Here is a 13723-nt window from a genome sequence, read left to right on the forward strand (position 1 = left end):
CAAGCAGGCACCTCCTGTGGTGTTGCTGACCGCCACTCCAGCAGAATTCTTCGTCATGCAATCAGAGATACGAAGGCCACCACATTGGCCCTCCTCCCCTCCATCAGCTCCAGCTGTTCCGATATCGCCACCAAAGGATCCACCCACTCATTCTTGCCCGAGCCATATGTACCGTGTGTACCACCTTGAACTGTATCAGACTCAACCTTGCGCACGAGGAGGTCGCATTTACCTTCGTAGCGCCTCACTCCACCCTCCCCTGTTTATCTCTCCTTCCAGCTCCCCCTCCCACTTCTCCTTAATCTTCACCATCTGTTAACCTCCCTGCTCTCCCAGCCACCCGTCTGTGTCTCTGATCCTGCCCTCCCCTTCCACATCCGGAAGAAGCAGTTGCTCCAACAGGGTGTACCTCGGCAACCTGGGGAACTCCTTCCAAACCTTCCGCACGAAGTCTCTTACCTGTAGATACCTAAACTCACTTCCTCTTTGGAGCTCTACCCTCTCCTTCAGTTCCCCTATACTGGCAAACCCTTCTTCCAGGTATAAATGCCTCGCCTTAACCAATCCCACTTTTCTCCACTTCCAATACATGCCATCTATCCCCCGCCCCCAGCTCAAACCCGTGGTTTTGCACCAACATCCTCTCTATCCTAAAATGCCTCCTCAGCTGGTCCCAGACCTTCACCATGGACTGCACTATCTGAGTGTTTCCTTGGTGTCATTGGCAATGCCGCCGTCGCCATGTCACTCAAACCGGCCCCCCTACAGGATTCTTCCTCCATTCTGCCCCGTCTCCTTCCCAACACCGTCTCACCTTCTCCACGTTTACCGCCCAGTAATAATGTAGAGGTTCAGCAACACAAACCCTCCCTTCAGCCTCTGTCTCTGCAACAGGGTTCTCTTAACCCTTCGCACCTTCCCAGCCCATACAAAATCTGAGTTAATCATATCCAGTTTACGAAAGAAAGCCTTCGGTACAAAGCTCGGGAGTGTCTGTAATATGAACAGGAACCTGGACGGAATGTTCAGCTTCACCATTTGGTCCCTCACTTCCAAAGTCAAATCAGCGTGTCCCACCTCTTCAGATCCTCGCTAATCTCCTCTATCAGTTTTGTTGAATTCCATTTGTGTAGCATCACTGATTTCCCTCGTTACCTGAATCCCCAGATATCTAAACCTGTCTAGGCCACCTTTAAATGGCATCCCCCTTGATTGGCTCGCTGACCTAACTCATTCACCAGGATCACTTCACTTTCCCCACATTTAACTTGTATCCTGAAAATGCCCCAAACTTCCCCACAGGCCCATGATTCTCTCCATGCCCTCCAACAGGTCTGAAACATACAATAGTGGGTCGTCCGCGCATAGCGACACCCGATGCTCCCTTCGTCCCCTCGTAATCCCTCGCCACTCTGCTAACCTCAAGAGGCTCTATAGCTAGCGCAAACAACAGAGGCAACAGCGGGCACAACTGCCTTGTTCTCCTGTGCAGTTCAAAGTTCTGTGAACCCATGCCATTGGTCCGCACACTCTCCTCTGGTGCCACATATAACAGGCGCATCTATGCCACAAACTTTGGCCCAAACCCGAACCTTCGTCGGACCTCAAACAGGTACCGCCACTCAACCCGATCAAATGTCTTCTCCGCGTCCATGGACACCACCCACCTCCGGTATCTCGGCTCTTGACAGGGTCATGATTACATTTAAGAGCCTCCTTATATTATTAGAAAGCTGCCTGCCCTTTACAAAGCCTATTTGGTCCTCTTCAACCACCCCCAGGGCACAACCTTCCATTCTTCCCGCCACCAATTTAGCCATCCGTATTTAACAACGATATGGCCCTTCCACTTTTTTGGTATTATTGTGATCATTGCCTGCATCATTGTCTCCGCCAGCTCCCACTTCTCCAACATCTCATTGAACACCCCCAAGAGATGCACTGCCAGGTCTGTCGCGAACACCTTATAGAATTCCACTGGGTAACCTTCGGGCCCATGACCTACCAGACTTCATACCCCTTATACTGTCCAATACCTCCCTCAGCCCAGGGGCTCCTCTAGTGCCTGCCTCTGCTCTTTCTCCAACTGTGGAAACTCCAATTCATCTAAGAACCGTCCCATGTCCCCCTCTTCACCCCTCGGGTCCACCTTGTCCAGCTCCTTGTAATAATCCCTAAACGCCTCATTTATCTTCCCCGGCTCCAACACCACATCCCCTGACCCAGTCCGTATCTTCAATATTTCCCTGGATGTGACCTGCATCCACAGTTGATGTGCTAACATTTGACTCGCCTTCTTCCCATATTCTTACTGCACCCCTCTTGCTCTATGTAGCTGTCCTTGCGCCCTCCCCGTTGTCAACCTATCAAATTGCCCCTGTAATTTTGTCCTCCTCGCCAATCCCTATGTGGTGGGTGCCCTTGAGTACTCCCTATCAACCTCCACTATCTCGTTCATTGCCTTTCACACGCCTCCCTCTGTTCCCTATCGGCATGTGTCTTGAACAAGATAATCTCCCCCCAGACCACCGCTTTTAGCGCTTCCCAAAAAGTGGCCGCTGACACCTCCCCATTTTTGGTTCAATTATACATAATCTTTAATCACAGCCCGCACTTTATCGCAAAACCCTCTATCTGCCAACAACCCAAATCAAGCCTCTGCTCCCATCCCGATCTAAGCTGAATCTCCAGTCAGTGGGGCGTATGGTCTGAGATTACTATCCCACATAGTCTGCCCCCTCCACCCCAACCACAATCTCTCGACTCACCATAAAAAAAGTTGGTTGAGTTCACTCTATACACGTGATAAAAAGGAATACTCCCTTCCCCCTGTGTTCTTAAAGCGCCATGGATCCACCATACCCATCTTTTCCATAAACCCGCCCAGCTCCTTTGCCATTCGGATTCTACCCATTGACCTTGGTCTCGACCTATCTACCCTCTGCTCTAGGACACAATTAAAATCTCCTCCCATAATCAACTGGTGCGTGGCCAAGTCCGGGATCGCTGTCAGCAACCCCTCATAAAAACTACATAATTCCAATTCAGTGCATACACATTCACCAATACCACCGGCGTCCCTTCTAATACCCCACTCACCATCACATATATCCCACCCGGGTCCCTCACTTCCCGCAAGCTTTAGGATTAAGATGAGGAGAATTTTCTTCACTTAAAATCTTTGGACTCTCTACCCCAGCGGGATATAGATACTCTATTATTGAATTTATCAGGGTTGGGATAGACAGATTTTTGGTCTCTTGGGAATCGAGGGATATTGAGAGCAGGTGGGAAAGTGAAATTGAGATAATATTGAATGACGCATCAAGCTCGCAGACTGATATGACCTATTCCTATTTCTTACGTCCTGCTACATCTTCAATAGTTTGTGCATCAGTAACATAGCAAATTTGTTAAAGCAGTATAACACACGACTGACTCAGTTAATAGTTTCAAAGGACTATTTGTATTAACACGTGTCGATTTAATCTTGGCTGGGGTCACAGATCAGAGAGATCAAGAGATTTTGAGTGAAGAAAATTCTCCTAATCTTAATCCTAAAGCGCAAAGGAAGTGAGGGACCCGGGTGGGGGATATGTGATGGTGAGTGGGGTATTAGAAGGGACGCCGGTGGTATTGGTGAATGTGTATGCACTGAATTAGAATTTTATGAGGGGGTTGCTGGCAGCGATCCTGGACTTGGCCACGCTCCAGTTGATTATGGGAGGAGATTTTAATTGTGTCCTAGAGCCGAGGGTAGATAGGTCGAGACCAAGGTCAATGGGTAGAATACGAATGGCAAAGGAGCTGGGCGGGTTTATGGAAAAATGGGTATGGTGGATCCATGGCGCTTTAAGAACACAGGGGGAAGGGAGTATTCCTTTTTATCACGTGTATAGAGTGAACTCAACCGTCTTTTTTTATGGTGAGCCGAGAGATTGTGGTTGGGGTGGAGGGGGCAGACTATGTGGGATAGTAATCTCGGACCATACGCCCCACTGACTGGAGATTCAGCTTAGATCAGGATGGGAGCAGAGGCTTGATTTGGGTTGTTGGCAGATAGAGGGTTTTGCGATAAAGTGCGGGCTGTGATTAAAGATTATGTATAATTGAACCAAAAGGCAGCAGCAGCCAGGTTCATGGCACCGTGGCTGGCTCTGCTGCACAGCAGAGCAGGAAGAAAAATGGCAGGGCTATAGTGATAGGGGACTCGATCGTAAGGGGAATAGACAGGCGGTTCTGTGGATGCAATCGAGACTCCAGGATGGTATGTTGCCTCCCTGGTGCAAGGGTCAAGGATGTCTCGGAGCGGCTGCAGGACATTCTGGGGGGGGGGGGAGGGTGAACAGCCAGCTGTCGTGGTGCACATAGGCACCAACGATATAGGTAAAAAAACGGGATGAGGTCCTACAAGCGGAATTCAGGGAGTTAGGAGTTAAACTAAAAAGTAGGACCTCAAAGGTAATAATCTCAGGATTGCTACCAGTGCCACGAGCTAGTCAGAGTAGGAATGTCAGGATAGATAGGATGAATGCGTGGCTCGAGAGATGGTGCAAGAGGGAGGGATTCAAATTCCTGGGGCATTGGGACCGGTTCTCGGGGAGGTGGGACCAGTACAAACCGGACGGTCTGCACCTGGGCAGGACTGGAACCGATGTCCTAGGGGGGGTGTTTTCTCGAGCTGTTGGGGAGGGTTTAAACTAATGTGGCAGGGGGATGGGAACCGATGCAGGAAGTTGGAAGGTAGTAAAACAGGGACAGAAGCAAAAGGAAGTAAGGGGAAAAGTGCAAGGCAGAGAAGACTTGCTCAGAATATAAAAACAGACAGTAAAAGTTTTTACAAATATATAAGACAAAAAAGAGTGGCTAAGGTAAATATTGGTCCTTTAGAGGATGAAAAGGGAGTTTTAATAATGGGAAATGAGGAAATGTCTGAGGAACTGAACAGGTTTTTTGGGTCGGTCTTCACAGTGGAAGACACAAATAACATGCCAGCGACTGATAGAAATGAGGCTATTGAGAGGATTGTTATCACTAAGGAGGGAGTGATGGGCAAGCTAATGGGGCTAAAGGTAGACAAGTCTCCTGGCCCTGATGGAATGCATCCCAGAGTGCTAAAAGAGATGGCAAGGGAAATTGCAGATGCACTAGTGATAATTTACCGAAATTCACTAGACTCTGGGGTGGTCCCGGTGGATTGGAAATTAGCAAACGTGACGCCACTGTTTAAAAAAGGAGGTAGGCAGAAAACAGGAAATTATAGGCCAGTGAGCTTAACTTCGGTAGTAGGGAAGATGCTGGAATCTATCATCAAGGAAGAAATTGCGAGGCATCTGGATAGAAATTGTCCCATTGGGCAGACGCAGCATGGGTTCGTAAAGGGCAGGTCATGCCTAACTAATTTAGTGGAATTTTATGAGGACATTACCATGCAGTAGATAACGGGGAGCCGATGGATGTGGTATATCTGGATTTCCAGAAAGCCTTTGACAGGGTGCCACACAAAAGGTTGCTGCATAAGATAAAGATGCATGGCATTAAGGGTAAAGTAGTAGCATGGATATAGGATTGGTTAATTAATAGAAAGCAAAGAGTTGGGATAAATGGGTGTTTCTCTGGTTGGCAATCAGTAGCTAGTGGTGTCCCTCAGGGATCCATGTTGGGCCCACAATTGTTCACAATTTACATAGATGATTTGGAGTTGGGGACCAAGGGCAATGTGTCCAAGTTTGCAGATGACACTAAGATGAGTGGTAAAGCAAAAAGTGCAGAGGATACTGGAAGTCTGCAGAGGGATTTGGATAGGTTAAGTGAATGGGCTAGGGTCTGGCAGATGGAATACAATGTTGACAAATGTGAGGTTATCCATTTTGGTAGGAATAACAGCTAACGGGATTATTATTTAAACGATAAAATATTAAAGCATGCCGCTGTTCAGAGAGACTTGGGTGTGCTAGTGCATGAGTCACAGAAGGTTGGTTTACAAGTGCAACAGGTGATTAAGAAGGCAAATGGAATTTTGTCCTTCATTGCTAGAGGGATGGGGTTTAAGACTAGGGAGGTTATGTTGCAATTGTATAAGGTGTTAGTGCGGCCACACCTGGAGTATTGTGTTCAGTTTTGGTCTCCTTACTTGAGAAAGGACGTACTGGCGTTGGAGGGTGTGCAGAGGAGATTCACTAGGTTAATCCCAGAGCTGAAGGGGTTGGATTATGAGGAGAGGTTGAGTAGACTGGGACTGTACTCGTTGGAATTTAGAAGGATGAGGGGGATCTTATAGAAACATTTAAAATTATGAAGGGAATAGATAGGATAGATGCGGGCAGGTTGTTTCCACTGGCGGGTGACAGCAGAACTAGGGGACATAGCCTCAAAATAAGGGGAAGTAGATTTAGGACTGAGTTTAGGAGGAACTTCTTCACCCAAAGGGTTGTGAATCTATGGAATTCCTTGCCCAGTGAAGCAGTTGAGGCTCCTTCATTACATGTTTTTAAGGTAAAGATAGATAGTTGTTTGAAGAATAAAGGGATTAAGGGTTATGGTGTTCGGGCCGGAAAGTGGAGCTGAGTCCACAAAAGATCAGCCATGATCTAATTGAATGGCGGAGCAGGCTCGAGGGGCCAGGTGGCCTACTCCTGCTCCTAGTTCTTATGTTCTTATGTTCTTAAAACGGGGAGGTGTCAGCGGCCACTTTTTGGGAAGCGCTAAAAGCGGTGGTCTGGGGGGAGATTATCTTGTTCAAGACACATGCCGATAGGGAACAGAGGGAGGCATGTGAAAGGCAATGAACGAGATAGTGGAGGTTGATAGGGAGTACTCAAGGGCACCCACCACATAGGGATTGGCGAGGAGGAAAAAATTACAGGGGCAATTTGGTAGGTTGACAATGGGAAGGGCGCAAGGACAGCTACATAGAGCAAGAGGGGTGCAGTAAGAATATGGGAAGAAGGCGAGTCAAATGTTAGCACATCAACTGTGGATGCAGGTCACATCCAGGGAAATATTGAAGATACGGACTGGGTCAGGGGATGTGGTGTTGGAGCCGGGGAAGATAAATGAGGCGTTTAGGGATTATTACAAGGAGCTGGACAAGGTGGACCCGAGGGGTGAAGAGGGGGAACATAGAGCAAGAGGGGTGCAGTAAGAATGTGGGGAGAAGGTGGGTCGAATGTTAGCGATCAGGTGCTCTCACTGACCCATGGAAAGAAGGAAAAGCGCAGCTGAAAACAGCATGAATAAATTATTTGTGAGCATGTGTATTGTGTTATAGACATTCTGCTCTTTCTTCAACAGTAGAAACAAAGCATGAAAAGGTTACCACACCGTAGGTTACGTAAAAGATTGTCAGACTTTAGTAACAAAGTGAAAAAGCTGGAAGATCTCAATGTCTGGCAGCATCTGTAGGGAGAGAAAAGAGCTAATGTTTCGAGTCCGATGACTCTTTGTCAAAGCTTTGCCAAAGAGTCAGCAGACTCGAAACGTCAGCTCATTTCTCTCCCTACAGATGCTGCCAGACCTGCTGAGATTTTCCAGCATTTCTCTTTCGTTTCAGATTCCAGCATCCGCAGTAATTTGCTTTTAGTCAGACTTTTATTAGCAAGGTGTTGCTTGCTTACAGTCCAAGGTGAAAGGGAGGGAAATCTCCCAAATACCTTTGCTGATGTCACCATGTAATCATGTGAAACACAACATGGAGATGCATTGATTTACAAAAATATAACAGTTTGACTGTTTAATTTTGTGGTGCTAGATGATTTGGGGAAAGGCAAATTGACTTGAGAAAACAGGAATCAGGGACTTGATTGCTTTGGTTTTCTGCAGGTTATTTTTCCTCATTAGCACTTGCTACTACTTTGGGTTTATTCCAATTTAGTCAATAAGATTGGCAATTTCACAGATTAATATTATTTAAACCAATCACTTACTTTCCCTGTAACGTTGGAGGTATGACACTTGTCTGATGGCATAAGGTGCAGTGCCACAGTTTTAATGACTTACAATTCAGTAAATTGTTTTTTTTTTCCAGAACTTATTCCCCCAGGAATATGCAACCTCCTTAATCCTGCAAACATCTATTCCAATAATGAGGTTAAATTGGAGGACATTGAAATTTATGGATTTGATTATGATTATACTCTTGCGCAGTATTCCAATCTATTGCACACCATGATCTTCAACACGGCACGAGAAATCCTCGTTGATCAGCACAAGGTAAGTTTACATGTTAATGTTTCTCAAAATGATTGCACTAATTTTCTCTGAGCATAAAGCTTAAATGCCGTTGAACATTTCACTTTCAACCACCATAAAGCAATGGGTTCTGTTGGTAGATAATGGGAATTAGGGAATAGGTGAGCATCTTAAATTTTAGCCTTGCATTTATAGTATATGGGTATCCTAGCTATGTGATGAGCTTATGTTTATTATAAGTAAAATACATTGAATTCAAATATAAAATAAAAACAGAAACTGCTGGATAAACGCTGCAGGCCTGGCAGCATCTGTGGAGCGAAACAGTTGACATTTTGGATCTAAATGAGCCTTCTACATTGAATTCAATCTTTCCTTAGCTGCAAGGCTGATTTATTTTTAGAAAGATTGCACTCAATTGCCAATGGAATTAAGCCACTTCACTCCCAAGTGTTTGTGCCATGAAATTAATCACATGTAATTGTCAAGGAAGATGATTTAGGATTATTTCTTCATGGCTGAGGAGGTGGTTTGTGTTGATTGTGAAGTTAAGATAATAAGTAGGGCCAGGCCATTTGGCTCTTTGAGAATTCTGTTATGGGCCAGGGTTTAGAGAACCAAAGTGTATCATGGAGTTCACCTGACCCACAACTTTTAATAGATTGCAGTATGGGGAGCACCCGGCCCACTCTACAGGTGAGGTACAGCAGAAATGACAGCAGTATTTTTTAAAGCAAAACAATGTTTATTCTATGAACTCAAGTTTTAAAAAAAATTTAGAGTACCCAATTATTTTTTCCAATTAAGGGGCAATTTAGAGTGGCCAATCTACCTATCCTGCACATCTTTTGGGTTGTGGGGGTGAAACCCATGCAGACACGGGGAGAATGTGCAAACTCCACACGGACAGTGACCCAGGGCCGGGATTCGAACCCGGGTCCTCAGTGCCGTAGGCAGCAATGCTAACCACTGCACCACCGTGCTGCCCTATGAACTCAAGTTAACCTTTTTAAAACATACAGTGAACATCTTAGCAACCATCAATTCAAATACAACCCCCAAAGAATACAACACTAAGTAATGCTTACGCTGTCCTTTTTGCATCCAGAAGACTTACAAAAAACATAGAGTGGGATTCTCCCAACGGAGTCTAAGTGCCAACGCAGGAGTAAAAACCGGAGTGTTTTACTCTGGTGTCGGCGCCCGTTCCCAGACCGCCTATTCTCCCCCCTCCGTGGGGTTAGTAGGGGCGTCGCGCGGTTTACGAGGGTGGGGCCTCGGCGTGGCATCAGAGACCTGGTGCCATGTAAAAGACGCAGCACCTTGGGTCCCGCGCATGCGCAGTTGGGCCGGCGCCAACTAGCGCATGCGCGGCTACCTCACGGAACGCTCCGGCCCCTCACCAACATGGTGCTGGGGTTCTGGGACTGGCCGTGGAAGGAAGTAGGCCCGGGGGGGGGGGGGGGGGGGGGGGGGAAGAGAGAGAGGCCGGCCCGCCAATCGGTGAGCCCCGATCGCAGCCAGACCCCAACGGAGGCCCCCCCGGGAATGGAGGTATGGAAGGCGCCGGCGGGACTCGGCCGTTTACGTGTGGCCACGGCCCATCCGGGCCAGAGAATCGCCGCTCGCCGTTTGCAGCGATTCTCCGAGCGGCCATGCGTGATTCGCGCGGCGCTGGTTTTGGGGGGTGGGAGAATCGCGTGCGGGTGTCGGGGCGGCGTGGTGCGATTTGCGCGCCGCCCTGACGATTCTCCCACCCGACAAGGTGGGGGGGGGGAGAGAATACCGCCCATAACCTTTAACAGAAGCACAACAGGTTAAAGTCACTACTTAAAACATTTATATTTCTGAATTCACCAAATGATCAAGAGATATTCTTTTCATGGCAGAGAGGTCAACAGTAACCATGCTCTGTCTGACTTCAGCTCCAACACTGAAAACAAAACTAAAACACACCCTGCAGCAAACAGCCTAAAACAAAAGTAAAAAGCTGACAGACAGCCCAGCTTCACCCACACTCTGACATCACTATAGTAGTAAACACCTATTTTTTAAAGGTACTCCCGCATGACAATTCTCTACTGTTCAATAAGATCGTGGCTGATCTGACTCCTCTTTCCTGCCTGCACCGCATAACCTTGATTCCTTTTAGAGTGAAAGGTTCTACAATTTGTGGCAGAGGTTTAAATAAATAGCTTCAGTATTTCCAATATTTATTTATTTATTTATTTATGTATTTTTAAAAATAAAATTAGATTACTCAATTCTTTTTTTTTTCACTTAAGGGGCAATTTAGCGTGGCCAGTCCACCTAACCTGCACATCTTTGGGTTGTGGGGGTGAAACCCATGATGACATGGGGAGAATGTGCAAAGTCCACATGGACAGTGACCCAGGGCTAGGATTCAAACCTGGGTTCTCAGTGCCGCAGTCCCAGGCTAACCACTGTGCCACATGCCGCCCCGTATTCCCAATATTTAGCTGCAGAAAATTACATCTCATGCAAGATAAGATGCTGAACAATTGTTACTGGACGTGCAAGGTAGTAGCAGGACAGCAGTGGAGGTTTCTAAAGAGGTGATAAATAGTGCTGTGAATTGTCTTGAATGGACGGTGTTGTGAAAGGGCTAGTTTATACAATGATGTGGAGATGCCGGCGTTGGACTGGGGTGAGCACAGTAAGAAGTCTTACAACACCAGGTTAAAGTCCAACAGGTTTGTTTCAAACACGAGCTTTCGGAGCACGGCTTCACCTGAAGAAGGAGCCGTGCTCCGAAAGCTCGTGTTTGAAACAAACCTGTTGGACTTTAACCTGGTGTTGTAAGACTTCTTACTAGTTTATACAAGAGGAAGAAGAGCAGCCGGTGCATGATCTTTATGAGGTGTTGGAAACATGGGAAGTTGTTGATGGAGGTACTCTCTGGAAAAAATGGAGCAAAGTAAATCAGCCTGTTAGTGCAACTTGTGTTATTTAGCTGTCTGGCATTAATGCCACTTGATGTAAAGAATACACCAGGTTTCATGGTTTGAATTTTCTCCTTGTCTCTTGTATAACAACCTCCTTGAACTGAGAGCTGGCAGCCAAGCTGACCGAGCCTCTGTCACCCCTAGTTGTTCAACTGTGATGCCAAATGCTTGATACGAGAAGGTGGAGAGATAAGTAGCATCCTACCATTCTGTAACATGCCTTGGCGAGCACTGATTTGAAAGACCAAATTGCAATGGCTGTAATGCAATGCTGCAATTTGAATATGACAGGTGTGGTAGGTAAAAACTTATATTTAGAGTGCCCAATTCATCTTTTCCAATTAAGGGGTAAGTTAGCATGGGCAATCCACCTACCCTGCCCATCTTTTTGGGCTGTGGGGGTGAAACCCACACAAACACGGGGAGAATGTGCAAACTCCACATGAACAGTGACCCAGGGCCGGGATCAGACCTTGGCGTCGTGAGACAGCAGTGCTAACCACTGCACCACAGTGCTGCCCTTGGAAGGTAAAAACTTGAGCCAAAGAAATGAGCAAGATCTCCAGTTCAGTTCATTATATGTACTGAAGATGCTGATTTTCATCTGGAAACATTATGGGATGATGCTAGGTTGAGTTTTGACTTTGAGATGCTGATTACTGTCTGGTAACCCAGCTGGACACTAGTTAACTGGAAATCAGTTAAGGCCACACTGGTCCATCTGTAATCGTCGCTACAATTGACCAATCATGTGTATGCGCAGAGTTCTACTATCGGAGAAAATCTTAATGTGGTTCATTACTTGCAGCACAGGCTGGGGAAGGGTGAAGAAAAATAACTTTTCTTGCGAGTCATTAACCCATTCTTTCCACTCAAAGACAAAAACAAACAATGTTCATCTGAATGAAGGGTTTTGACCTAAAACGTTTAATCTGTTTGTTTCTGATGTTGATAGATGTTGCTTTTCCATATGCTTGTCAGCATTGTGTCAGTAGTTTGATTATGTATTCTATTATTTATGAAAAGCCTGCAGAATATTTCTGCAATGGATAATTACATAATTGAACAGTGGGAAATTACTCATAATTATGCTACAGATGAGGCATGATGGTTTTAGGGGATTAATTAGTGTCTGATTGTAGTACATTGCTTCTCTTGCTTAGGAACAACCAGTTGAAGACAACAGATTTTGGTGTGATTAATGCAGAGTATTCAAGAAATGGGAATTGTGATTAAGAAGGCAAATGGAGTTTTGTCCTTCATTGCTAGAGGGATGGAGTTTAAGACTAGGGATGTTATGCTGCAACTGTATAAGGTATTAGTGAGGCCACACCTGGAGTATTGTGTTCAGTTTTGGGATCTTACCTAAGAAAGGACGCACTGGCACTGGAGGGCGTGTAGAGGAGATTCACTAGGTTAATCCCAATTTAAGGGGATTGGATTACAATGAGAGGTTGCATAGACTGGGACTGTACTCGTTATTTAGAAGGATACGGGGGATCTTGCAGAAACATATAAAATTATTAAAGGAATAGATGCGGGGAGGTTGTTTTCACTGGCGGGTGAAAGCAGAACTAGGGGGCATAGCCTCAAAATAAGTGGAAGTAGATTTAGGACTGAGCTCAGGAGGAACTTCTTCACTCAAAGGGTTGTGAATCTATGGAATTCCCTGCCCAGTGAAGCAGTTGAGGCTCCTCCATTAAATGTTTCCAAGATGAAGATAGATAGTTTTTTGAAGAATGAAGGGTTATGGTGTTCGGGCAGGAAAGTGGAGCTGAGTCCACAAAAGATCAGCCATAATCTCATTGAATGGCGGAGCAGGCTCGAAGGACCAGATGGCCTACCCGTGCTCCTAGTTCTTATGTAAAGTCAGCAATTATATTAGCTAGAAAGCATCACATTTAACTTGTAGACTTTAATTATACAGTGTATATATTGTTACATTATAAAGCTCAATGCTGACTCATGAAACCAGCTCCTTTTGCTTTATGTTACCTGGTACTGTACCAGACAAAATACTCTATTAGTTGGAATCTCTTGTAATAGCCCCCTATGCAAATCATCACTTTATTAATAGGAAGCCATTCAGTAGTTATTCAGAACCTGAATATTTCCAAGCACTGTTAGGACACCTCTGTGTCTAGCCAAGTTACCAATAGAGGTGCAGGTAGTCCTTCTTGGCTCCATACACTACAAACAGACCCTCCACGGTGCTTTACAGAAAAGTGACATCAGGCAGAATGCAACTTGTGTTGAAAGCATAACTAGGGAGATAGTTTTTCAGGAAGCTTTTCAAAACAGGAAAAGTCTGAGGCAGATTTTGGGCATGTGTTACGTAAGTAATTTTAGCTGTTCCAATCACGGCTGATGTTACCACTGGGCAGTTGAATGGAACCCTGGCTCGATGGACTGGTCCATAACTTAATGTTTTTTTTTAGAGACGTGGATGGCCAGAGTCACAGGACTGCTGATTAACTTTTAACAAAAGGCTAAAACATTTAATAAACATGAAAGATTGACTATAATACAATGCTCCTTTACCCCACCTATCTCTTCACAGATTTGCA

The 13723-nt window shown here is 45.8% G+C and overlaps 1 protein-coding gene across 2 annotated transcripts in view; it reads left to right on the forward strand.

The window, feature by feature from the left end:
* Positions 1-13723, forward strand: part of LOC119973926 (5'-nucleotidase domain-containing protein 2-like) — a 142251-nt gene that overhangs the window by 54084 nt on the left and 74444 nt on the right. For both annotated transcript variants that reach the window (XM_038812580.1, XM_038812579.1), the window contains one exon: positions 8027-8211. In XM_038812580.1, the coding sequence (XP_038668508.1) occupies positions 8027-8211 (185 nt within the window). The remainder of the gene's footprint in view (positions 1-8026; positions 8212-13723) is intronic.

This window comes from Scyliorhinus canicula, chromosome 11 (genome assembly GCF_902713615.1).
Source record: "Scyliorhinus canicula chromosome 11, sScyCan1.1, whole genome shotgun sequence".
In the NCBI taxonomy this organism is placed as follows: Eukaryota; Metazoa; Chordata; class Chondrichthyes; order Carcharhiniformes; family Scyliorhinidae; genus Scyliorhinus; species Scyliorhinus canicula.